Genomic DNA, 26,779 nt, shown 5'->3' with positions numbered 1-26,779 from the left:
TAACAGCCCTCTAACCAGTACTTCCCCTCCTAGATATAGAGAGAAATTCTTCCAGAGGTTATGCAAAGAGATACATATCATAACACTCACTGAAGCGTTGTTTGTAATTGCAAAAAAGGAAACAAATGAAGAGAAACAACCAACACTTCCCTCAATAGGAGGATAAATAAACAGTGATAAATTCATTCAGTGGGATACGATACAGCAGTTATGATGAATGAGCTGGGGCCATCAGTTACAACATGGACACATTCAAAAACAATGTAGACAGAATAAAGTAAGGAGCAGAGGATGTTACAACATGATATTGTTTCTAGAAAGTTTTAAGGCATGCAACACCAAGATGTTATCCATGTAGACAAACATAGGAAATATAAATATAAAAACATGCACAGAAATGATTAACAGCAAACTTAAGAAAAGTTACCTCTCAGGAAAGAGAGAAATGGGGACTGGGGAGAAGTAACAAGGGGGCTTGAATGGTATTTGCAAAATTAATATTGTTGATATTAATATCTGTTGTCAATATTAATAATTTTAAAATATTAAGCAAACATTATGAAATGATAAGAATGGTCAAAGCTGGATGGGTGGGCTTTATTGTTTTATTATCTCTTATTATTGGAACATTTGAATGCCAACTCCATGATATTGGGGACTTTGTTTTGTCTACTGCTCTATTTCTGGAACCTCAAAGAGTGCCTAGCGTGTATATTAGGTCCTCAATAAATTGTTAACTGAATGAATGAATGATTCTCCTGACAGTTCTGTATATTTGAAATAATTCTTTTAAAAAATACTAAAATGCTAAAGAAAAAATTTAAAAACATTGTGTTTTCCCATGGGAGAATAAAAGGAAAAATATTTAAAAATCAGGGGAAAATGAAAAAACACTGTGCCTTTTCATAGCACAGATAATTGTGAAATCTGTGTATAAGGAAATTGTAGAAGAAAGGAGGAGACTTTGGGAAATTCAATGCTTAAATTAAGGAGCTTCCAAAAAAAACCCAACAACAAAAAATCCAAACAAAAAACAGGTTTAAAGATGGGGGCGGGGAGGGGAATGGGCAGTGGGATGGTTCACTTTTGAACAACTTCTTCTGAAGCTATGGAGTGGAGCTCTCCGGATCTGTGTTATTGGGAAACAAAGGACTGGTCAGAATCAACGGCTCAGTCCTCTTGAGCTGTACTGTTTTCTAACCAGAACCAGAGTATCTTTGCTATCAGTGCCTGAAGAAACTTGAATGTGAACACTTTCCAGATCCATGAGCAGGGCAAGGTCTTCTCCAGCCCCACCACACAGCACAGCAAAGCACAGCAGCGGGGAGCCCTGTTGCATGTACCCCAACATTTCCAGGAAGTCCCCAGTTCCAAAAAGGCTGGAAGAAAGAAACACAGAGACGAGCTGCTTCCTTGCCTGCCTCCTTGAACACATCAGGAAATGGCAAAGCCACAAGAGCATGCACCTGGGCCAGGCATGCAGGAACACCAAGACAAACAAGTGGAAAAGTACCTCGGAAGTCACCTTGCAAGACAGTAACTTAGAGGTGTACTGGCAGAGAGGGAAAAGAGCAGGGTTAGTACACAGCAGAGACACACTCGCACAACACCCCCCAGCAGGAAACCGGCACCACGCTGGGGGTGGGCGGGAGGGGAAGTAACATTGGGAGACCACACACCCACGCCAGACTCGCTTCATCTGATATTAGTTTATTTAAAAATCTGTATCTTTTGGAGCACGTAGATACCCTGCTATTCATTAATAAAAATATCAGATAAGCCATACTTTGTTAATTCAAGATTCGTTGCTTCCATTCTCTGTGCTTTGAATTAACAAGAGTCTTCCCATCCCCTGTATGCAACCAGCTGCCCACCAGCAAGGTCTCTGATGGCCATTTTGGATTTGCTAGAATCTAGCCAGCCAGCCTCTTCTCTTCCTGTAGTTCCATTGAGCCCCACATCAGTCTTGTAGCCCACTGTCCCACAAAAAGAGGGTCCTAAGCACAGGCAGGACATGATTTGGATGCAAGGTTTGTGGGGGCAGGTTCTGAGAAGCCGAGCTGTGGATGGCACTGCCTAGGGAGGGCACACAGCCGTCCTTGTCACTGTTTTGGGGGCCGTGATAAGTTCCTGACAGTAGGGTGACCATGTAGGAACTAAAACGACCCTTTAGTTCCCGTAGGAAACTAAAAGTCTCTGCAAGAAATGCTCAGAACAAAATGGGCAGCTAGGGGAAATGGCACAGAAGAATGGACTTTGGGCCGCCCCCTCCGGAATTATGGTAATGGTAATGACCTTGCGTTTACACAGCTCAGGACATTGGAAGCATTTCCCGGTCTTGCCACTGGCATCCATGGACTGGGTAGGCGGGGTCATAGGTCTGTGGTCATTAACTGCTTCTAACGTGTAGCGCTAAAACTACAGTTCTGTAATGACCAGGCTGATGACTGGGGTCTGAAGAATTCTCTTTGTACTCCCACAGGGTATCAGCAGCTAGGAAAAATCTGGGCAGCACGAAACATCCTCGATTGTGGCTATAAGCTTCCCATGGAGCCTGTGGTGTCGGCCTCCCTCATCCACTCACCGAGAGTAAGGACCCTGGGGTTTCTTAGTTTGGGGGGGAATGTGTGTGAGGAATTCTTAGAAAAGCAGTAAATGCTAGCCCCCAGCTTTGACTTAACCCAGGAGAACAGGGGAGGCCTTCTCTTATTCCAAGACAGGCAGCGATGACTGAAAGACTTCTCAGTGACTATTTTTGGGGTAAGAGAGAGTAGAAAACCCACCAAGAGTAGACCCTATGCTAGAAGCGGGGCTGGGGCTGAACGCCTAGAGGAGGCTGTAATTCGGATGTGGGCCGGCATCTCTTCCGCGAGACAGGGAAAGCACACCCACCAGCCTGTTCAAGAGCGTCACTGACTCAAGAACCCAGCATCTTCTGAGGCTCAGGGAACAACTGGCCAGAAACGCACTTTTGCCTCAATACCCTTCCTTTACAAGGCATCAAGGAACCTTTTAGGACACTGATTCATCAGCCCATCGTGTGTTACATGATGGACCAGGGATGGCATCAGGCCCAGATAAGGAGACACTTCCACATAAGAAAACATTTCTAGATAAGAGAAACCCGCAGCAGGAACAGGACTGTTGCATCTGGCTGTGTGTTGCATGCACGGCACAGAAGCAGCAGGTGGAGGGGGTGGACAGGGTTGAATGGGGTCCCCCCAGTCCCCTCACAGCGTGGCAGGGGCAGTGGGGCATCGGGCAGCTGAAAAAAGGTGCCTTTTTCTAATTCTGACAAGGGTCCTGTGAGGGCTGGTAAACAGCCAGGGGAAGGGGGGAAAGGGGGGGAGGGTGGAGATGGCAATCTCCCTACCCCCCAAATTCGCCGAGGGGTCCCTTAGTCAGTGGGGCCTGGCTGAAGCCTTGAGCATGGAGACACTCGGTGACCACTTCACACAGAGCAAGGATGTGGCACGCGGGTGGCCTCTGCTCAAAGTCTGAGCTGGTAATAAGGATGGCCATTTGGGGATCACTTCTCAAGAAAAGGGACTTTTTCCAGTTCCTTGGTATTGACTTTTTCACCAACTGTGAAAGGAGTAGAACGTCCGCAGGTGACTTAAGATCCCCAATGCAGTGACTTGTGGGTAACTATCCAAAAGACAGTCCGGATTTAATTTCCCATCTTCTGTCATTCTCTGAGCTATCACCTTGTTTCCAGCAGGAGAGAGGGGCAGCTCAGGCACGTGAATAGGTCACTGAATACTGCCACTCCCCCCACACCATGCCCTGGCGGCGGATCCAGGAGCCAGCGGCCTCCTTCCGGTCCTGCCTACAGTTTTTTTTATAAAGTGGGAATATTTAAGCTGGAAATGCGCTGGGGAGACTCCAGGGACCACCGCTACTCCAGGGCGGGGAAACTGAATCTGTTTGGAATGGCAGTGATGTTTTTCTCGGGGGTTGGCAAAAGCTCCTCCTGGAAACTATAGGCGTAGCTCCCCTTGGCTCCTCTGTCTTCTCTCTCTTCCATCCTTCATGCTCAATACGGCCATGTGTCTACTGTATCACTGCACATACGTCCCAACTGCCCCGTTTTGTTTGTAGGTCTTCTCCTTAGCAAGCAAGTAAGAACTCTTCATTCCAGTCAGAAAGAACTCACTGCTTCCTACGAGCAAACACAAGGTTTGGTCCTGATCGTGTGTGAGGGACTTATAGTGCTGCCAAGTGACTTACGGGAAAGAAAACTGGCAGGTGGATGTGTCAGGTGACCCCGGACTCAGGTGAGCCATGTGAGCCTTCTAGAGGGTGGAGGAGCTAAGCAGCCACATTTCACCCTCAGAATAGCATATGTGAACGGCACCGGGAAATAGAACTACCAGCTTCGGGGGCAAGGAAGCCAGGTACACAGTCAACCATCAAGCAATCCATTGGCTCCCTATGATTATCCTTCAGGAAGAAGAGACAATTTAAGAAGGGGCCAGGATCAGCTAGGAAAACAAATGAAGGTTTGTTCATTCCTACAGGGAAACTTCACTACGTTCTCCAGTGACTGATGTAGATACAGTAGCAAGGATCCCCTGAATTAAAAGGTCTAGGGATGGGGCGCCTGGGTGGCTCAGTCATTAAGCGTCTGCCTTCAGCTCAGGGCATGATCCCGGAGTCCTGGAATCAAGCCCCACATCAGGCTCCTCCGCTGGGAGCCTGCTTCTTCCTCTCCCACTCCCCCTGCTGTGTTCCCTCCCTTGTGGGCTGTCTCTCTGTCAAATAAATAAAACCTTAAAAAAATAAAGAAAAAATAAAAGGTCTAGGGATGAGGGAGCAGGTGCCTCTAAATTCAAGTTTGGCTGATGGTCACCTATTTGCTTTAGAGGCAAGCCGAGGAGGTTTTTGAAGTTTTGGGCCTCTTAAAAGAGTCTGATATAGTGGATTGGATAGATTTTGCTCTGTTTCTAAGAGTTTCCTCCAGCAACAAACTTAGTTCTCTTGTCATATCAAGAACAGCGCAGGGGCGCCTGGGTGGCGCAGTCATTAACCGTCTGCCTTCGGCTCAGGGCGTGATCCCGACGTTATGCGATCGAGCCCCACGTCAGGCTCCTCCGCTGGGAGCCTGCTTCTTCCTCTCCCACTCCCCCTGCTGTGTTCCCTCTCTCGCTGGCTGTCTCTCTCTGTCAAATAAATTAAAAAAAAAAAAAAATCTTAAAAAAAAAAAAGAACAGTGCAAAACACCTGATTTTGAATCCAAGCTCTGGGGATATTAACAGCCTGATTAGTTAATAGGTTTCTTCCTTATGCGAAATGTTTCTTTACTTGAGAACAAGAGAGACGGGAGGCTGCCACTTGGTTGAGTAAGTGACGGGTAATCTGTATGCTGAAATGTTGATCCCAAGTAGCTTCCCGAATGCCAAGGGGCAATCCAATCTGGTTGCGTCCTGAGTTTGCACGAAGGTGCCTCCCAGCCTCCGTCTGTGAATGAGTGGCGGCAGCCTCTTCACTTCGCTGGGTAGTGTTTGCCTCTAACATCAGCATTTCGACACAAAAGGCACACACGAGAGAGGGGCAGACTGTGCTGAGAAAACACGTGCATGGGTCACATGCAGAGTGGTTCTATTCGCTTTTCCCCTTCCATGCCAGGATGCAAGGGGTCTCCTCAGCTAACTGCCACCACAGCTGCTGAGATACGGTGTGGACTCACTGGGAGAAAAGAAACAAGCCACTTACAGCACGAAGCTTCAAAAGCACAGGCTCCGGAAAATACCTTAAAGGTAAAGTCTGTATTCCCAGTGGGGCTGTAAAGAAGTGCTGGTTAAGGTGACTTCATGGGCAGAAGTCCTGCGGGCTTGGGGAAGGAACCCCAGCAGCAGCTACCAAGGGCCAGGCCCCACCCACCGTGCTGTAGCGGGAATGGCCCCCAAATGCTCCAGCCGAACAGACTAGCTGAGTCAGTGTTCCAGGCAGCTTCGGTGTAAACCCAAGGGAGAGCCTGGGGGACCCAAGCGAGTCAGCAGACTGCTATAGATGTGTCCGCTTTCTTTATCACTACATATTTGAAAAGCATCATTCAGTATCTGGCTTGAAGTCCAGAAACCTTTGAACTTAGCCAACCAGGATACGAGAGGCAGTAAGCAGGCATGGGATTCCTACTGTGAGTCCGTAGCATTCAAGTTTAAGGTGATGACCCAATAATTTCTCATCCAAACTGGGGCACTTTTTAAAAGTGAAAGGGGATGCTGTTAAAAATTACACCAGGACCACAGGAATAAACCAGCACTGTCCGTGTAAACTGGGCAGGGTCTTCCATGGACCCAAGCTATTTGTGATCTAGGTGAAACCGGGTGGGGATGGGGGATGACCACCTCAATAAATGGTACGAGACTGAGGCCACCAGACTCCCAGGAAGTTGGCATGGGCCCCCGAGGCTGGTCCCCGGGCTCCTGGCTGTGGAGACTGTGTGAAACAAGGGCCCTTATGTCTCTGACTGGAGAAAGAAACTCCAGAGCAGATGACTTCTTTCACATGGCTCATGTGAATGTCATGTGCAAAGGTCTTGAGAACTGAGGGTAGCAGGGTAGCCCTGTGGTTTCTAACTGTCATCTGAAATGGCTCTTTCCTGCCAAACTGTACGCACACGCTTGATAATAGCCCCACACACATTCAGCCTTCTGCACACTGTGTCACATCTATGGGGATTGCTCAGAGTAGACAGTAAAGGGATGGCATCGTCAGAGTTCTCTAGAAAAAGAAAACGTCTATTGGGCAGGCCAGTGATGATAGCAATCAGCTCCCTGGTGCCTGGAGATAGTTTCAGGGTGCTTGTGTCCTTCCACCTGTGTTGTCCTTATGTGGTTTTTTCTACACACCAAACATCCCCTGCCCCAGCCTCGCCTGTGGGTTCCAGCTGCACTTGGCAGCAAAAGGATCCACTCCTTGCATGATCCACATTTTTGAGAAACAAGGCAAAACACCCAAACCCAACTCCAGGTACATTAAACAGACACATTTAAGAACTGGTTTCAGGGCCAGGACGCTGGCCAGACAACGGCATACACACCCATGCCTGAACGGGGATAACCGTGCACCACGCGGACGTTCACCCTCAGAGAAGTGAAAGAGGAAAGGAGGAAAAACTTACACTACTATCATCCATTCTCTCACGCCTTTTAGATTTGTGGGTCTCATAGTCTTCCATGAGGGTCTGCATCAGATTCTTGGGCCGCTGGGATCCGGCAGCCTCTTCGGGGGCTAAGTCAGGCTGCGAGCTGGGGCCTTCAGGTGAGGGGGATGGAGGAGGTTTGACTTTCTCTATTTTCCCTGAAACAACACGAAGAGAACACCCTTTCTAAGCTCGTCTGCTCATGACCGCTTCCAGAAAGAACACTGGCAAAAAGCAACCTCTGACAGAGAGCGGTACCAGAAAGGTAGTTAAGTACTGGTCACCGTCCTGCAAGGACCAAAGGTTGAAGATGATGTCACAAACCAATCCGACAAAGACCTCAAGGACACCAGTGCTACAAAGTCAGTCACACCAAGGAGGCCCTCAGGCACTTTGGAAATGTATGTCAGACAGTCACTGGCTCCGGTTATTTTGGGGATGTGTCCTCTATCACAGATAACAGAATTCTACTGTCAGAGGTGGCGGAGCTGCCAAGCCTTACAAACCCACGTTTTACCGTTGAGGAAAACAGGCTCTGCAAAGGGGACGCTGTGCTGAGGTCCCAGGGTGCTGGTGATGGTTCTAGGTTTCTTGCTTTCCTTGCCAGGTTCTTCCCTTATATCAGAAGCCACCATGGGCAGCTGGCCTGCCCAGCCTTTCTGCATGGACAGCACAGGACTACAAAACATTTGAATGAAAACCAGGCTTGTTCGTCCCAGGTCACCCCAGTCTTACACTGGCCAGCTTCATTCCTGACCTTACCTGCCAGGGTCCTGAGAGCATATGGGTTGAGACTCTCAGACCCTAGGATAGAAACACCAACAAAGGCAGGTTGGGTGTTGTAGAAAGGCATACGCCAGTCTTGGGAAAGGTGAGATTTTAGCTTTCTGAAGTGCCCTACAAGAATTCTCAGGAGAAGGAGATCAGGTCAACTGTGACGCCGTGAGGAATCCAGACACTTTCATTAAGACTGTCTGCATCCTTCCCTCTTGGGAAATGCCTGGCCCTGACTTCTGGCCCATCACGGGGTGGGTTTCATTGCCAGAGCCCCAAATATGCCTCTGAGAAGTATCTTCAGGTGCAACAGCCATGATTTTTCCAACTATGCCCATTGTGGGAGACACAGCTAGGGTGTGTAAACAAGGAATATGGAGGAAACACACAGAATAAATAGGGACATTCGAGCCTAAAAGTTTGGAAACCACCAGGGGAGGAGACAGATCCATTTGACCCCTTTTATTCCTAAGTGGAAGGTGGTTCATGTTTCTTACTCTTCCTCCCTAGACTTCTAAGTTGGCAACTGCCTGCTGTAACCATAGTTACAAGTGAAGCCTGGGGACCATGTCTCCATGTGGGCTGCTACAGCCCTTTTCTGGACATAGCTCCTTTTGAGGGGGGTTGGACACCCTCCCCACCCCCTAGAGTTCAGAAAACCCAGGTTTTAATTCTTGCACATCCATTCACTAGAACTATGTTGACCGTAGACAACCATTTCACGTTCCCACTCTTATCTTGGGCTGATCATTAAAGATCTCCAAGCTTCAACATTCCTAGTTATAAAAACAGAATTTGGGGAGAAGCTGTCTTTGAGGTCCCTTCTAACTCAAACGTTCTGTTATTGTGTCAATTATTGTTGGCAAGAGGATCAATCTTTATTGGCCATTATACGGCATATGGCCATCATATTTGGCAAATTAGGTGTAAAGTCGTTTTTAATACACAGAGCACTCTATCTACAGACCTATCATTCCATCATAACTTAGTGAAAATCATCGCCTTGACCTAAATTACCCAGATCACTAGTAAAAAGTCTTTTGATATGGACAGTAAGGCAATAAATATTTCAAAGTTCTCAAATTCACTAGCAATGGATTTGATTTTTTATTATGGAAAAGGAATGCTATCATGATACCTATGGATCCATCGACTATATTAAATAGTTAGCAACATTTTACCATGCTTTGGTCATCTATCCTTCCTTCCTCTTTTCATACTGAAATATTTTAAAACAACCCTAGACCTTAGGTAGTATCACCCCTGAATGCTTAGTATGTGTCTCTAAAAATTCCCATTGACTTTTTAAATGAAGCCTTGAGAAATTATACAGCATAGAGGTGAGCATGCAGCTCCGGAGCCAGCCACTTGGGTTTGAATCCACTACTTAACAGCCGTTATCTTGGGCAAGTTACTTACTGTTTCTCTATCTCAGTGTCCTCGTCTGTAAAATGGGTATGATGCTTAGAGGTACCTACCTCACACAGTTGATATAAGGACTAAGTTAATATTTGTATGGTATTTAAAACAGTGATCATCCAATGAATCTAGTTACTATGTATTTGTAATCTCAAAGAACAATATGTCTACCAAGTGAGAGTGAGTGATTTCAAGGGCATATTCGGCATAAGATTTTTGCAACTCTTCTAGAACTAGAACTAAACACCAAATTGCCAGGTTGATCATTTTCCAACTGACTTCACGGGTGTCCATATAATTTCCCAGCAGTCATCTCTCCAGTATTAACCTTCTAGAAAGCAGAATCCATATTCACTGTTCTAACTTCACCCTTCCACACATACCACAGTAGGACCCCTGGATCACGGCACTTTGTTTATACTTCCATGAAAGCCTTTTCACATATTGACTTGTATCATACCTGATTTTTTAAACTTCTCTTCTCAGTTAAACTATAATGTCAGGATAGGGATGATTTCAACCATTATGAATCCTTGAACTCATCTGAATGTAAACTCCATTAAAGCAGGACCTTGTCTGTCCTGGTCATTGCTGGATCCCAGCACCCACTGGGTATGTGGCAGAAGGCAGGAGCTCATGTTTGCTGAATGAACCAGTAAGTACATTATGACATATACGTAGCAGCCACTTGTTAAATGCTTGTGGATTGGAACAAAAGTCCCAGTAAAGAATCTGAGGAGAGTTTAAATGTTTTCACCAAGGCCACGAAATAAAGCAATCTTGGTCTACAGAATCACAGACTTAATGACTTTGTAGTAATAGCAAGCACATTTATGTGGCATTTTATTTATAGGCTTCATGTCCTTTGATCCTTACAACAACCCTGGGATGTAGTCAGGGCGATGCCATGACATCTGTGAATGGTTTAGACCACAGAGACTCAGAGACTAATGCCAGCCCAAGTTAACATTAGCTAGAGTAACAATCAGAGTTGGGGCTGGTCTGGAACACAAATTGTATTGATTGTGGCTAAATTAGATGATGGGATGTATGCTGAAAGAGAATCATAATGAGAGCGAAGGGTTAATATAGAGACATAGTCAAGTATTGAACATTAAAAGACATTTTCCAGCTTATTCTGGATATTCCAGCAAAACTACCCATCCCTAGAGCAAGTTTTACCAGTTCTAGCCACTAGAGGTCACATGAGTAGTAGGTAAGAAAGACTGGCTGAGCAGGTCTGGAACTGCCACTTCCAAAGAAGAGGTTGACAGGTCTTCCAGAGAACAGCTTTCAGATTAACCAACCCCACGTCAGAGCCTCAAGAGAAGCTGTCATGAGTCCCCAGAGAAAGGAGACACCACGACCCATCCCTGGACTTCTGGCCAGCAGTCCGGTTGGGATTAGGGCAAGTCAGCTTGGCTGGGCTTCTCTGCTGTGCCCTGTGATCTCCAACCATCCTGCCCCCCAGTATGGTTCAAACTATGCACTGTGCCATCTCAGGAATCACACAGATTGCCAAATAGCCGGAGGGGCATCTGCTCCATACTCAACATCTTCCTCAGAAGGCCCAAGATTGAAGCCAACAGTCCTCTCGATGAGGATGGTGAAGAAACTTCTAATTGTCTTCCCCCAGCGATGGACACTGCACACACCACCACTGTTGGGGTCTCGGAGATCATCACATGAATGTAATGCGAAGTCTGTCTCCCCTTTGTCCATGGCCCTGTAAGGCTCCTTGAAATTCCTTGGCCCAGAGAACATACCCCATTACAATTCCAGAACAGGGATGGTTACCTTTGGTGCTCACTGGCGCACATCTTACACAGCACTTCCCAGCGCCAACATGTCCCATCCCCAATTTGTCCACCAAAACTTGCTCTCATGTGTTTATTCACTTAGTGAATGACTGACTAGCTGATGGTCGCTGAAAGGGGCCTCTGTTTTCAATGACAAACATCCTGCTGTCTAGCTCCTCATCTGGACAGCATACTCTACAAACTAGCTCTCTTGAAGGACACCTGTCCCTGCGAAACAGCAGGAACAGAAAGCGTCACGAAGACCTCGGGTAACATCTGTGTTGGTCTTGGCCAAAAGCTGGTACCTGACATTAACAGAGCAGAGAGCAGGTGCAATGTGAGTTCTATGACATTTGACATAAGGAACCAACAGAATAAACCTAGGCGGGAATTCTCAGTGGAGGGTAGGAGACATTTTCAAGTTTCCTTCATAAACATGATTTTGTTCACCTAGAGTAACTTTATTTATTTATTAGTTATTATTTTTTAATTTTTAAAAAATGTCAGTATCATTAACAGTGTTATATTCATTTCGGGTGTACAATATCATGATTCAACAATTCTGTATGTTACTCAGTGCTCATCATGATAAGTGCCCTCTTACTGCCCGCCACCTATTTCATCCATCCCCCCACCCACCTCCCCTCTGGTGACCATCAGTTTGTTCTCTGTAATTAAGAGTGTTTCTTGGTTTCCCTCACTCTCTTTTTTCCCTTCACTCATTTTGTTTTTTAAATTCCACATGAGTGAACTCAAATGGTATTTGTCTTCCTCTGACTTATTTCACTTAGCATTATACCTTCTAGATCCGTCCATGTTGTTGCACATGTCAAGATTTCATTTTTTTAATGGCTGAGTAATATTCCATTGCGTGTGTGTGTGTGTGTGTGTGTGTGTGTACACATTCATACCATGTCTTCCTTATTCATTCATCTATCAGCGGACACTTGGGTTGTTTCCATAGTTTGGCTCTTGTAAATAATGTTGCAATAAGCATGGGGGTACATGTATCTTTTTGAACTAGGTGTTCATACTCTTTGGGTCAATACTCATCTAGAGTAATTTGAGACTTACTACGCTCTTAAAGGCGTTTGAAGATAAGCAGCTTCACTTGGGTGGGACGATTCCAGAGCTCCTTCTAAAATTGTGTCCTATCGGCTTAGCTTTGTGAGGTAGTACTAGCTGCTAAGAGTCATTGCTAAACGCTAGGTTAAAGAAAGCTTTAAAAATAAAATGAGATGGATTTCTTTACCAGAGGACTTCTCCAAAGTTTTAGTGCTACTGTGACCATGAATCACTAATTCAAGGATGGGTTGTAATATTTCTCAAATTCATTTAACCAGAGAACCTCATTTCATAAAATCCCTATTAATAGCTCAAGGAAAACAGTTTGTGAAATACTGTTCTCTAGTGTACACCAGTTAGCTTAACCAGCTCCCACAAATTCAGCTCATAATTAAGTAGAGGCACAAAGCTTATGTACAAGCATTTTTACCATCGTATTTTTGTATAACGATATACGTGGAAACAACCAAGATGTCTGACCACAGGAGAATGGTTAAATTAGTTTGACTTATTTAGATAATCAGGTATTATTTAGTTATCACAAATCATGTTTTCGTCTCTCAAATTTAGAGGAATAGTTAAGGTCATGGGAAAATACTCAAAATACTTTAAGAAAAAAAACCCAACAGGTTGTAAAAGCAGATCTGTTGCAGGGGTTTAAGAGTACAGACTCTGGAGCTAGACTGCCAGGGTTCAAATCCCGGTTCCCCACTTATTCACTGCGTGAAAGAAAGCAAAAGTGCACGCGTCACCGTACTCCGTGTAAGATGAACAGTCCCGGGGTAGCAGAATACTAGCCTCCACAACGACGGCCACATCCTAATCCCTAAAACCTGCGAAGATGTTGCCTTCACGGCAACAAGGACTTTGCAGGTGCGGTGAAGTTAAGGGCAAGGCGATCCCGCATTATCCGGTTGGGCTTGATGTACCACTCGGGTCCTGATAAGAGGGAACCAGGAGAGTCAGAGAGAGAAAGGAAGACTTGAAGACACTATGCTGTAGGCTGTGAAGATGGGAGAAGGAGCCATGAGCCAAGAAATGCATGTAGCTTCTAGAAGTGGAAAAGGGAAGGAGCCCAAAAGAGCCCCTGGAAGGAACATAGCCCTACTAATGCACTGATTTTAGCTCAGGGAGACACTATCTGAGTCTGCTTGAGGAGCCCTAACAAAGTACCATGAACTGGGTGACTTACCCAACGGAGATGTAGTTTTTCACAGTTCTGGAGGCTGGAAGTCTAAAATCAGGTTGCTAGCATGGTTGGGTTCTGGTGAGGACTGTCTTCCTATTTTGCAGATGGCCACCTCTCACTGTGTCCTCATATGGCAGAGACAGAGAGAGAGCTGGCTCTCTGGTGTCTTCTTAGAAGGGCACCAATTCCATCATGAGGGCCCCACCCTCATGACCTCATCTAACACTAATTACCTCTTACAAAGTGCTCATCTCCATTGGGGTTAGGGCTCAACCTATGAAATTTAGGGGGGAACACAATTCAACCCAGAGCTGACACACCGCAAACTTCGGACCTCTAGAACTGTAAGATAATAAATTTGTGTGGTTAAAGCCACTATATTTGTGGTGATTTGTCACAGCAATGATAAGAAATTAATACAAATATAAACCCAATATTATCTTCCACGCATGTATGTGCATGGAGAAAACTAGGCAGGTAGCAGTTAGGATGATAAGCCATGTTTATTTTTATCTTTATTCTTGGTTTCCAGTTTTTTCCTATGATAAGCATGAATAAATTTAAAATATAAAACAAGCCAGAAAAAATTCTTTTAAATATTATTAGCCATGCTGAGAAAAGTAGATAAAGCTGCCTGCTTTAACCTTCACGAACGAGGCAATCCACATGCCTTTCCATCTCACTGACGAGCTGACACCTCGCCAGGCCCCCGATCAGCACCACTCACGTCCGCGACAGTGGCACTCACAGGCCGTAGGTCTGCAAGGTGGACTAAGGAGCAGAGGGGGCAGCTACATCTCACTCCAAATTAGTAAATGCTGTGTCCCATCACTACTGGAAAAGTAAAAAACATGAACTTGTGTTTCCTGTTTCTGTTTTATAAAGAAACTATTATTATAAATAACTATTATTATAAATCATTAAACCAGTTTCTGGTCGAGAGACGGAAAGCCATGCCTTGGCTGCACTTCTGGATTTTCCAGGCAAGAAGGATTTCCCTTGGGCATCTGCGACGGGCTGTGCTGCCGGGGGTGGGGGTGGGGGTGGTGGCAGACAGAAAGAACCAGGAACCCGAGCGAGGGCTGCACGTCCTCAAAACACAGCTGTCACCACCCCTGACAGCCCAAACCCTCCTTCTGTAAGAACAAGGCTAACTTCTAACAGCCCAAGAACATGGGTTCCAAAAGTTTAGAAAATTATTTTGGCCAAACACTATGTTTTTGGTGATTATTATATTCCATATCTACGGTATCTGAGTTCTTAAATCAAAGATCCTTTGTTTCTACATTTCTCAAAAGAAAAGAAAAAGCCATCACCCACTCTTACTTAAAAACCAAACCGAACCGAACAAAGACGCCCACCAGATGCCATGCCTCAGCCAGGCCTTCTTCAATGACCTCCTTTCTTCACGCGGCACGCGGATAAGATTGCAAACATCTAAGACAGTCGACTCACAAGTCCCCAGAAAGAAATGAGCTCAGACTTGTATTTTCAATTTCATTTCCTCCCAGTAAAAGGGAATATCCTGCCTGTCAGACCCAGGGCACGGGAGCTTGTGGGGTTCCAGCTGTGACCTCCACACCAAGAGCTGGTCCCTGCTCCTTTCATCTCTTTTTCTGAAGTCCACAGGGGCGGGAAAATGCAATGATAGGAATCTTCAGATTGTAAGCATAGCTCAGACGTGAGAAATAGCCCTGCCCGGCGAAATAAGTCCGAGAAATTCCCAAATATTATTCCTTAAAGGTTGGGGTGTTGGATGAATTGCTGCTATTAGGTCATCCCCTATGAACAAGGCTAGAAGGTGAAACCTCTAGAAGGAAAGAGCTCTGCTTCTCTAGGGGAAGACCAAAAAAGCAAAAAATTAGGTTAAAACAGGAAGAATGGACATCACGGCAAGTAGCAATTCCCCCACCAAGATCTTTTTGTTAAACGCATTTCCACCAACATGGTGGGTCCAGCTGTGCGACGATTACCCCCTCCCCCCAAAGGGAAAGAGAAAAGGAAACATTTTTATGGACTTGCAATTGGATTGTCATCGAATACACTTTGGTTTCTGAAATCACAGCTGACTATTGAAAACTATTTCCTGGGCCCAGAGTTTGTAAGTGAGACTTTAGTTTTAAAGAAGTAAACATGAAAATACAACAACTAGGAACAGAAAGAGATCTTATAATGCATGTTTGACATTTATTTTTAGGTTCACAGTAGCTATAGAAGAGGAACCTCATAAGTAATTCTGTAAGGTTTTCTAGGCCTTTTCTTAAAACGTAACAGTAACTATAATAACAACAAGACAGTAACTCTTTTGGGGAGCCTTCTGTGTCCTGGGCACTGTTCTAACTTACTGATGAGGTTGGTACTCTCTTATTCCCATTTTACTGGCGAGGAAACTGAGGTTTATAGAGGTGAAGTAAAGTCGGTGACACAGTTAGCAGGCAGGGGAGTCAGGATTTGAACTTTGGGTATAAATCCAGAGAAGCGACGGTCACATGGAGGCACCTAATTTCCCCTGACTAGCTTTTTTATAGAAGGTATGAATTTATATTTGATACGTGAAGACAGGCTGGAAATAGCTGTGAGGTCAGATGCACACAGGTTTTGGGAAACCTTTGAAGTTTACAGGGAAAGTCATGAGAAATAAAATACCACGACATGAAATACAGTATGTATTGTCTGGTGCTTGAATGGCATGTCTTACACACTCCCCACCACTGCCCCTAGCTGGCCACCCCGTAAGTAGTAGCTTATTCACAAAGATCAAATGGATCCGAAATGCCAGTCTCCTGAGGGAAGTAACAGCAAGTCATGACGGCTAGTAAGAGACGTAGTCATATCCTGACCGGACTCCAGCGATCACAGGGGACATCCTGCTCCCACGCCTGGCTTTGATTAGCTCATATTTCTTACCAGGGGTAGAGCAGGGATCTTATAAGAATTAGGTCCTTTGATTCATCATTTCTTTCTCAGCTCAAGATGACATCTTTTTTGGCATGTGGTGGGGTCTGATTTTTTGGAAGCTGCTCTCTTAACTTAGCGTGGAGCAGCTGCCCATGGCGGTCAACAGTAAGCAGCAAGGACACCATGAGGTGGCCCCAGAAAGGCTACAGCCCCACTGGGAGGCAACCCAGACACTCTGGGTATATCAGATGACCAGCACAAAGAGCAGTGACAAAAGGACTTGCTTACAGGGAGGAACCAAACTGGTGGAAATGTAGTGCCCTTTCCAAAGTTCTTCTTTGGAAGAAGCCACACCCCACAGACTTTGCATGGAAGGAAGACGGGGAGTCCCTATCTCCTCGGGAGCGAGGCTAACTGGTTTTACCACAGCAGCTGTTCTTTTCCAACCCTGGAGGAGGATGTCTAAAAAAACTTTGAATTCTGTAATGTGAGAAGCGCTTTCATCACATACGCTCACCCCTTGCCAAACATTCCTTCAGTCTAGCCTTTCCTTGACCATTCCTTCCCAAGCGTGCATTTTTAAAACGGAACATATTTGGGGCACTTGGCTTGGCTCCGTCGGTGAAGCATGTGACTCTTGATTTCAGCTCAGGTCATGATCTCAGGGTCATGAGATCCAGCCCCATGTCGGGCTCTGTGCTTAGCACGGAGTCTGCTTGAGATTCTCTCCCTCTGCCCCTCCCCCCACCTGTACACTCTAAATACATAAATAAAAAATAAAAATCTTAAAAAAGAATGAACATATTTGCTCGGTTCAGATGAAGTAAAACACAGGAAGCTTCTGGTCCAAGGCAGAAGGATCAACCTTGAGCAAAAGAGAACAGCAGAAAGCAGTCACAGTGCTCAATGACCACTAGTAAACACAGTTGGCTTTGGCCCACTCCACCAAACATGTTCAGTTAATGGAATGAACACTTAACTCCTGCTCGTCCTCAAACTAAGAAATTGATTCCTTCTTTGCATACCCAATTCCTGAACGATTTCAGGGAATGGGCCTGTTTCTGGAGTGAATGCCTGTGTTTCTTTCTGGGGAATGAACTTTCAGCAAGAACTCACGGGAGCCATCAGGCTAGATAGTTGACACAGACTATGGTCGTCCCCTCCGCCATCTGTCAGCTCTTTGGACAGCACCAGCAATTTTGCCATTGTGATTTCGAGCACTGGAGTTACGTTCTGGAACCACTTGGGGTCACTAGGGCAACACTGTCGCATGGCCTCTGAGAGCAAACTCATTGACCCAGACCACAGTGAGCAGAGCATTTCAGAGCTATAGTGATTCCAAAAAGCAGGGGGCAGGAAGGACCCAAGACAATTCAGGTGTTAGGCCTTAGAATGAGAGAAGGTGGGAGGAGACGGAGCTCAGTCACTGTAGGTTGGAGAGAGAAGCTGTTACACACCTTGTAGACCTCCAGGGCAGCGGGGGGCAGGTTCAGCAGAGGACACGGAAGCGTATAAAAAGAATACAGATTTTGGAATCAAAGGAGCCTGAGTTTGAACCTGGCTCTGCCACTTCCTGGCTGAGTGACCTCAGGCAGGTTACTTAATCTCTCTGGACTCTGATATTAATTCTTTGAAAGGGGAATAATATTATATGTCCACAATCTCTTCTGTCCAGTTTCAAAATCCAAACAAAGCTCTGAAAACCAAGTTATAACCTATTTGGCAACAAAATCTGACAAGACCCAGCATGCGGCTCTTCTTAGACTTTATTTATCCCGCTCAATCTAACTAAGTTTTCCTAAGTTTTATAGCAGAAATCTAATTTAATGATAGGGAGTTGCTCCAGACCCCACCCGGGTGGGTTATGTAATAGTATATGCCTTGCATTGCTTTTCTAAATAATAGTTTTTACACTCTATGGCTGAAATAAGAAAAATTCTGAATATTTCCGGCCTGAAGGACTTGGATAATTTGTATTACATCTCAGAAGACTGATGGGAGGATTAAATGAGCAAATGAAAAATGAGAAAATGTGTGTGAAATAACTAGTACAATATACTCTTTAAGGTCTCGGTAACACGTAGCACCATGGTTAGGCATGTGTCACCAGAGAATGTTCAGGAAATATGGTAATAGACATAATGCTCTGCAAGATGTTCCACGTTAAGCTTTAGTACTTTCACAAGGCCAGCTGGAGCCCTACAGCTTGTACAGCCTGTGCCTGCCTGCAGGAAAGGGAAGCACTGTATAGAAGGAGAGCTCTCTCCCACCTGGGCCTGTGACAGAATGTTTCCACCAGTTGCCAACACAAGGTCTTCTACTGTGGAGCAATGAAGGCATTTCAAGTGAGACTTGGCCTCATCCAATTTTTTTTAATCTTGCATGGCATAAGCCATCAAGCTCTCCTTCATGAATCCTGTGCTGACATAAATATTTTTTCTGTCCAGGACTTTGTGATATTTGAAGATAATGAAGGGGAAAGAAAAAAGACCCAGTCGCTAATCTTTATAATAATGTAATGTCACCTCATGTGCGATCTTAATTCAAACTGACACCAGAAACTGAAAATCCTTGGAAATTTTATCTTTGTAAATGTATAACTATCATATCCTTCCATATATTATAAGACATGAACAGACACTTCAAGTTAGGGAACTCAACACCCACACCTTCTGCCCACGTCCCACTGGGCAAATTATCTGACTTGGTAGACCAGTTCAACATCTGGCACGAAAACGGAAACTATTTTTAAAACTAAAGTAATCATCACCTAACTAACTGGGTTTCTCTGTCATGCCTACAACTTGGAAGTGAAACCAGGATATCTAATAATAGACAACAGGCGCTAAAGTGAGAACTGTCTGTTGACAGCCTTAACACGAAAAGACATTTGAAAAGATCTAAATCGTAACTTCAATAAAAAGTTTGAGTTTTCCTCCCAAACTTGATCCTCAAGGGTATCTACAGCAGTGCTGTGGGTTGCACCGTCAAGTTAGGCTAGCGCACCTGCTGGAATGCTTCCTTTCTTCTCTACTTTTGAGTACTATCAACAGAAGGCACACATGTCTTCACTCTTGGGAATATGGCCTCTCACATGACACACGGCCTTTGTCAAGATGGCAACATGCCTTCAGAAGTTCTTGTACACAGGAAGACCTCAATAAAAGCTGGTGGAATGGACTCATTAAAGCAGCTCTTCATTGTCTGGCTCCAAACCAACTTTCTTTCATTTTGTTTTAAATTTCTTCCTTTAACCCACCCTAACCTTAATTAAGTACCTCAAACATACCAAGTTCTCTCTTCCTTTTGGGCTTCCTTAGGTGCCCTTCCTCCTCACTGCAACAACTGCTCCCCCACCCGTGAACCCAACTTCTACTCCTTCAGTTCAAAGCTCGGACGGTATTGTCCTAAGAAAGGAAAACTTCCCTTATACTCTCAATGAGGCGGTCTTCCTTGATCTGGACTCCTACAGGTTTTCATGCTTCTCTGCCATGAAATTGCCATCTTTGTCGGATGTTGTTTCTCTCATTGAACTGTAAGTTCCCTGAGGGCAGGAACTGTATCTACCTTGCTCACTTCTGTATGAGCAAAAGTCACGCAAACCCTATTTAAGTGAAACTTCTTCCTTAAAAATCACATAAGAGCCAACAAGATAAAATTTCCAAAATAATTTTCCTAATAACTTGCTTTTGAGAATGACAGTACCCTTTTAAAAATATCGTCTCCATCTTTGAAAGGCAAGGAAACTAAAAGCAAAAACATCTTTTCGACACCTGGGGAATGGTTGGGGAGAATTAGCAGACTTGCTCTTCCTTATGACATCTTGGCTCTCAGTGGAGTCTACTTCTCTTAGGTTTTAGGATTCCAGCATGTTTCCAGCATGATCTCCACCAGAGGAGAAGTTAAAAATTATATTTCTCGTCACCTAATATCGAATCATTAAGCTGAATTACACAACAAACCAGCTGAATCACCTCTTCTGGTGGGAGACGTGGAGTATTGCAGTAGGAACTTAGCATCATCTCCATTCACAAAACCAAAGTTGGAGCCAGCAGTTCCAACCCTGGTCCAGTTTGGCTGCTCAGAACGATGTGTCAGCCTCCTCCCCGATCATGAATTTGGAGGCTGGCTAGCCAAGCAATACTCCAAACATTTCCAGGCGTGGATAGAAAGAAAATACATTTTGTATTCAGGTTTTTTTCAATCCATGTTGTAATTCAGGGAAGCCCTGCCACCTACTTTAAATGTTCTAGAGATAAACATGAAGGAATGAGGTGCACATGCATCATTATCATGACTATGTTGAGGACAACAGTTAGACCACTGCAGTACACAGACTAGCCTGGATGAATTACCATGCACAGTCAATCCTCTGCAGGGGATATGGGAGAGGATATTAGCATTAGCACAGAGGGAAGTGCTGGGGAAAATCAGTCCTGGGCTGCTGGGATGCTGAGGGCAAACATAGAGCCCTGTCTTATTTTAAGCCCGGTGGGGAAGCCCAAGGGACCACAGCAGATCAGGGAACAGGGGAAAGTGTTGACATGTTTTATTTTTGTTCACATGCTAGAAATAAAAGAGGGGAACAATACAGTGGGAAGTTCAATTAAGAGGTAAAGAAAACTGAAAATACCCACTGAGCGCGTGCACGTTAAGGAAGGTTTTATAATGAAATAATGTAAAGGGGGCCTTGGGCAGGTAGAGCCCACTATAACTGATAGATGAGCCATGGTATCTACCTTCCATGTGAGCAGAAGTTGCTGAGATGCTTGAAGAACCTTCCTCCACTAGACTTTGCCTTCTTATGTAGGCCCTTCAGAGTTATTTACTTGTGAAGTAGGCTCCTCAGATTGGGCTGAATTCAAGTGGTACGAAAACTTTTTCTAGGATACTATATAGAATGCCCACTGGCATCTCTATCCCAAGATAGCCCACAAGAATTTAAAGTGAACTTGACAACTGAGGATCTTTGGGGAAAGCCAACCAGTCTCTATTAAGCACACGTATACACACACACACACACACACACACACACACACACACACAATGCCCTTGAAAGTTTTCTTTGCCTCACTCAGCTGGCCATTGCCCTGTGACATACAGAAACTAAAAACCACACCAAGAAAGTCACCATGCTTTTCCTCTTTCTCTCCTTCATGAACAATTTAGTCCAAAAGCCACTGGGGAGGGGCTCAACAAGATGGTGTCTGCAGTGGGGGCGGAAGAGTCGCAGTGGCCCAGAGTAGTGTGCTAGAGCCACAGAGGAGTGGGTGGGGGAGAGTGGTATTCTAGCACATGGTATTGGAGCCCAAGTTGGATAAGAAAAATAGGAGATTGGTTACATAAGGTGAGGAAGGGATTGATCAAATAATAAATACATTGAGGGTAGTAGGAACCAGGTGTTTTGTTGTCAAGAAGGAGGTTACAACTATGGAGAGAATATGAACCCTGTGGTATTAGATTAGAATTAAAGGTATCAAGGTGAGCTCACGGTTTTCAAGATAGATAGGTAGGTAGGTAGGTGGATAGATAGACAGACAGATAGAATATGTGTATATTCTCTAATTCTGTTTGTTGAGAGTGCCTGGGAGCAGTGACAATCCAATAACAGTGAGCACACCAGGCTCTCAGATTTTGGTTTCTAAATTCCATTCTCCACAAAAAGGAATTAGTGCTCTTTGAAGAAATGGCTAATTTCAGGGTTAGGAAAGTGTAAGATGAGACTGAAACATCTTGTGGTGTCAGAAAGTGAGGACCTGCCCGGAGAATGAGGACATGTCAAAAGGATGCTGAAGTTAGCTTGAAAGGACTCCCATAACCTATATCTAAAAAAATTAAGAATAAAAATAATAGAAAGGGATTCTAACCCACTGAATATAATAGGAATCCACAAGACCACATGGACATAAACAGATAAATGAATAGATTCAAAGTTTGATGAGGGGTGGGATAAAGATACATAGTACCAAAGTAACTCCCCACAGAATAGTTATTAATTACAAAGGACACAGTAATTTTACTATAGAAGCCTGTCAGACACTCCCTCAAACAAGTGATCAAAATTAATACCATGTGAAAAAAGTCAATATCTGTCCCTGTAAGGGACACCTAACCAGATATAGTGAGAACATAACCGAAGATGCAGAACCTAATGTCCTCATAGGAAAGCACAGATGAACCCAACTGAGGAACGTTCTACAAAATGGGGCGTGATGAAGCATCATGTTGGCAATTTACTCTCAAAGGGTTCAGAATAAAAGATATGTGTACTATAGTTGGGAATTTTTCTTTAGGTTGAGATTATTTCAAATCTAAAAATTAATAATCAAGACAGTTACCTTGAGTCACTGTAAATTTGAAGGTAGCCAAGTGTCAAGATGGGATTAATATCTGGATAAACCCAGTCAAATGCCAGCAATTATATGTTAGAGTAATGCTTTTTAGATGGTCTCCAGTGAAAGAAGTTTCCCCCTCAGTCCGTCATGAACCAATCCTTTAAAAAACACAAAATTCGGCACTTGGATTTGAGGGCAATATCAAATTGCAACAAGAGCTGTCAAATGCTTGCTCTCAGTATCTGTACTGATTCGCAGTGTGGACCAGTAACAAACAGTCCACGGACTAGCCCAGACCACACTTCGAGCAGCCCTTCTCCAACAGATGGATGTGTGGCGATCCAACTGCCATCATATCCAAATGGGAAATAAAAATGACTGGTCACACTGTTAATCCATAATGGTAGCAACATTAATTACCACCATAATTAACATCAACCATTTATACAAAGCATTCAAGAAAGGGACTGCCCGGGCAGTGGGAAGGGACTAAAGACCTGCCTTTATATAGAGAAACTCAATTTCTCCAAATGTGTCATAGGACAAGAATGAATGAGACCACCCCTGATTCCAAAGCAATTGCATTGTGATGACTAAAAGGAAGACAAATCCAATTATACAGAAGAGGGATAAAAACATCTTCTATGGGTCAATCTGCAACACCAAGTCATGACTGTCATTGCTAGGAAGGGATCTGGCATTTAGAAGGGGTTAGCACAGCACATCTCCCAATCAGATGGGTTTGATTTAACTACAGAAGCTACTGATGCAAGCCGGTCCACACGTAGGCTCACTCTGCTGGGTCTGCGCCACACATGGCCCCTCCCTCAGCCAGAGGCAGCCCTTTCAAATAAGAGAACAACTCTCTACTAAAGCAAACCCACAGCAGAACAACGAGAAAGAAGCAATTGCACCCTCAGGGAAATTGGCAAACCATCCAGGCTCAGGGTTCTTCTAGGGGACGTTCTGACTTTGGTTGCATGTCCCTGGATGCTAAACCCCTCGCGTCGGTGCCCCCCTGATGCTAATTCTAGCCACGCACAGAGGAGGCTCCACAAAGAGACATGGAAGCTGCAATCAGCCTTTCTGCGCAGCACCTGTCTCTGGCGCGTGTCGCTTACCTGGCGCGGTTTTGTAGGATGACGTTCGGGAGGGCAGCGACGGGGCGTTCTTTGCCCTGGGGCTCTGAGTATTCTGCAAGACTTGTCTCTGCCTTTTCAGCTCCTCTTCCCTTTCCTGGGCTGCTCGGATCTCTTCCTCGATCATGGACAAAGTCCGCTGCTTCCTGGACCTCAACTTGAAGGGCCCGACCATCACATCGGACTCCTGAGTGGCCAGGAGTGAGGCTGTGCTCCTCAGCTCAGCTGCCTCCGAGTACTTGCTGAAATAGCTCCCCTCCGGTCTGGCCTCCTCCATGTTTACCGGGCCACTGGGCTGCACTGCCGGTGGCGGCTGGGAGGGCCCCCTTTCCCTGAGTGCCCTGTCTTCGGCAGGCAGAATCTTTGGTAACACCTCTCTTTTCTCTTGAACAGGAGAGGACACCTGGGGTGGCTCAAACATGCTCTGAGGCTTCTCTGAGCCGGGAGCCCCAGTTTCGGCTGCCTCTAGAGTTGCTCCAGGTCCCTGCTCTGTCCCACCCTTGCTGGTTTCGGACACGGCTCTATCCACTTGCTCGGCTATGGCTTGTTGAATGGCATTCTGCACCAGGAGACCAGCCTGATATTCCAAGGGGTCATCAACTGACGGCGAGTCTCCCAGTGTGGACGAAGGGGAATAGAAACCGTGATCACTAAATGACTTGGAGACGCCTTCTCCCCGGCCCTCTGAAGGGTTGTCAGTTTGCGGAGTCTGGGGCAGAGAAAAATCCGCCAGTGAGTTCTCCTGGAGGGCATTGGTGGTCTCATTGGATGCCCCGCTGTCACTGATGTTGTCCATGCTAAAATCATTGGACAGGGTCTCCAAGACAGTGGTATCCTGGGACCTCACTGACAATTCATCCAAACCAGAGTCAAGCTCCTCTTGGGTCAGGGAGACATTGACTGACCTGGAAAACTGATCCAAGATCCCAGGGTCGTCATCCTTGACCACAGTGAGGACAGCCCGGGCACTGGTAAACTCCCCGTCCTCTGCCCACAGTTTGGATAAGGGCCCGCGTTTGGAAGGCTCACTGTAGGGCCCTTCCTTCCCCTGAGGAGCTGTGCTACCCTGGCTTCCGCCCGAAGACTGGCTGTCCAGGGCACAGCTGGCTTTCGGCCCCTTGGCTGTCGATGCACCCCCATCTTCTGGAGGTCCCCCGATGGAAGCTGGTCTCGAGATGGTCAGTGGCTTGTCTGAGTTGATTGACCCTAGAGGCCTGTAAAAGGGCTTGATAGAGAAGAGCCTGGGTGTACTCTGGCCCTTGGCCGCCGTTTGCCTGGAACTCTCCATGAGCTGGAACTGTTTGCGAGCCGCAGAGAAGTCTATCTGCTCGGTGACGATGTCGTCCTTCGCGGGTTCTGTGGCGCCTGCGTGGTCACGGGAGGGGGCGGGGCCTGCGCACGGCGGGGGCGGGGGCTGCTGCCGCATCAGCAGCTGCTCCTGCTGCGCCCTTCTCTCCTTGCGCTCCTTGTACTTCTTGTGCGACTCCAGGTGCTCCTCGTCCAGCTGCTCCTCGATGGTTTTCTCCTGGGGAGGGTTCCACCACTTCGCCGCAATGCCGGGATTCTTTTTCACGGCCTGACTCCGGATGAGCTCTCTCCTCTCCTTTTCCAGCTCCAGCATCTCTTCCGAAGGCCTCACTTTCCTGACACAGTATTGTTCCTTCTCGTTCTCGTCGTCCTCAAAGAGCTTGGAGGGCTTCTTGTCCTCGTGGAAGGCACGCAGCTCAAACTTGGCCTCCTTCTTCAGCGTGGTGAGCGTGAGCTCCCCATCGCGGCCCGAGCTTGGCGAGCTGGTGGGGGAGCTGGGGCTCGCGGGGGCCTGCAGGCTGTCCCCCAGCAGATCTCGGGGCTGGTCAGGGGAGTGGCCATTGGCTTTTCCACCCTCCGCCATGGCGTCAGAGTAGCTGGTCCCGAGCTCAATGTGAGAAGGGGCCTGTCTGCCAGCTGCCCTCTCCGTGGGCTCCGGCGGGACGGCTGCGTGGGCAGGTGGGCTTCGACCGCCCACCACGATGGCTGCTCCAGGCTCTGGGGACGATGTACCGTTGTAAGTTCCGTCCACAGCAGAATCACAGCAGCTGGCCTCCAGCACCTCGTCTAGATAGCGGATCTCTCTGGCCACGTCGTTATCCAGAGCTTCATGGTGATCACTGAGGAGGCCATTGTGGGGGGGTGAGTAGAAAGGGGAGGAGTGGTCCATAGAATGTGGGGTAGAGGTGATTCCCGGGACACTTTTACATTCTGCAACGGAGACCTCAATTTCCATGTTTTTGTGATCTGGGGGAAGGGAGCTGGTTGCAGGCTCCAAGGGGTTGGCACTGCAGTTGTCTCTCTGGTTTTTTAGCCGGATGTCATCCTCAGAAAGCTGGGGAGGCTTCTAGAATAAAGAAGACAACAAAAGTCAGAGTTAGATACTAAATCTCTTATGGAGGTGAACCCTGAGAAATTAGTTGGTAACTCATTCAAAGGAAAACTGAAACAATGACAAGTTCTTTGGAACAGAGATTTCCCTTCTAGTAATTCTTCACATACCCCTTTTGTCGTGGTGATTCATACGTAAACCTCTCAGTGTTACAGATTCCGCTTTGTTTCCTCGGTATCCGGAGAACTTTCCATAAATGCGAATCCCATTTTTAAATTTCAATGTAAGTTAAGATCCAGATCATTTGAAGACACTGTTCAAATATCTTCTAAAGTAGAAGAGATTCTATAGTGATTGTACCAGAATTACTACTGTAGAAATGTAATAGGACTATCTGTGTGTCCCCAACTATAATAAGATGGTTCCTTTGCATGAGCAATTCTTCTTGAACACATGATTCTCTGCCAGATGTAACTCAATTATTCTGGAGACAAGAAACATCTTGGAAAGTTTTTCCAAAATAAAATACTGGAAAATGGTGGATTCCTTTCAAGGCCCCTTAACGGCGACAGTGCCCCATTGCTAAGGGCTCTTAATTCAGCTTGTGCATTATAGACACCATACCCAAAGCCACTGACTGCACAGTTCTGTTCTC

General features: G+C 45.9%; 1 protein-coding gene across 2 annotated transcripts in view; it reads right to left on the bottom strand.

Moving 5' to 3' along the window:
* LOC103678651 (A-kinase anchor protein 2) overlaps positions 1 to 26,779 on the bottom strand; it is a 105,328-nt gene that overhangs the window by 7,541 nt on the left and 71,008 nt on the right. Inside the window, exons 2-3 of one of the 2 annotated variants that reach the window (XM_040631693.1) lie at positions 23,748 to 26,139; positions 7,127 to 7,305 (exon numbers count right to left, since the gene is read on the bottom strand). In XM_040631693.1, the coding sequence (XP_040487627.1) occupies positions 7,127 to 7,305; positions 23,748 to 26,028 (2,460 nt within the window). In that variant the 5' untranslated portion in view covers positions 26,029 to 26,139. Of the gene's footprint in view, positions 1 to 7,126; positions 7,306 to 23,747; positions 26,140 to 26,779 lie in introns of those variants that run through there. The other variant, XM_040631692.1, reaches the window with a different exon arrangement.

Source organism: Ursus maritimus, unplaced genomic scaffold (genome assembly GCF_017311325.1).
Source record: "Ursus maritimus isolate PB19 unplaced genomic scaffold, ASM1731132v1 scaffold_17, whole genome shotgun sequence".
Lineage (NCBI taxonomy): Eukaryota > Metazoa > Chordata > Mammalia > Carnivora > Ursidae > Ursus > Ursus maritimus.
Note: the sequence above shows the minus strand (reverse complement) of the source record. Positions and strands in the feature narration are given on the sequence as shown.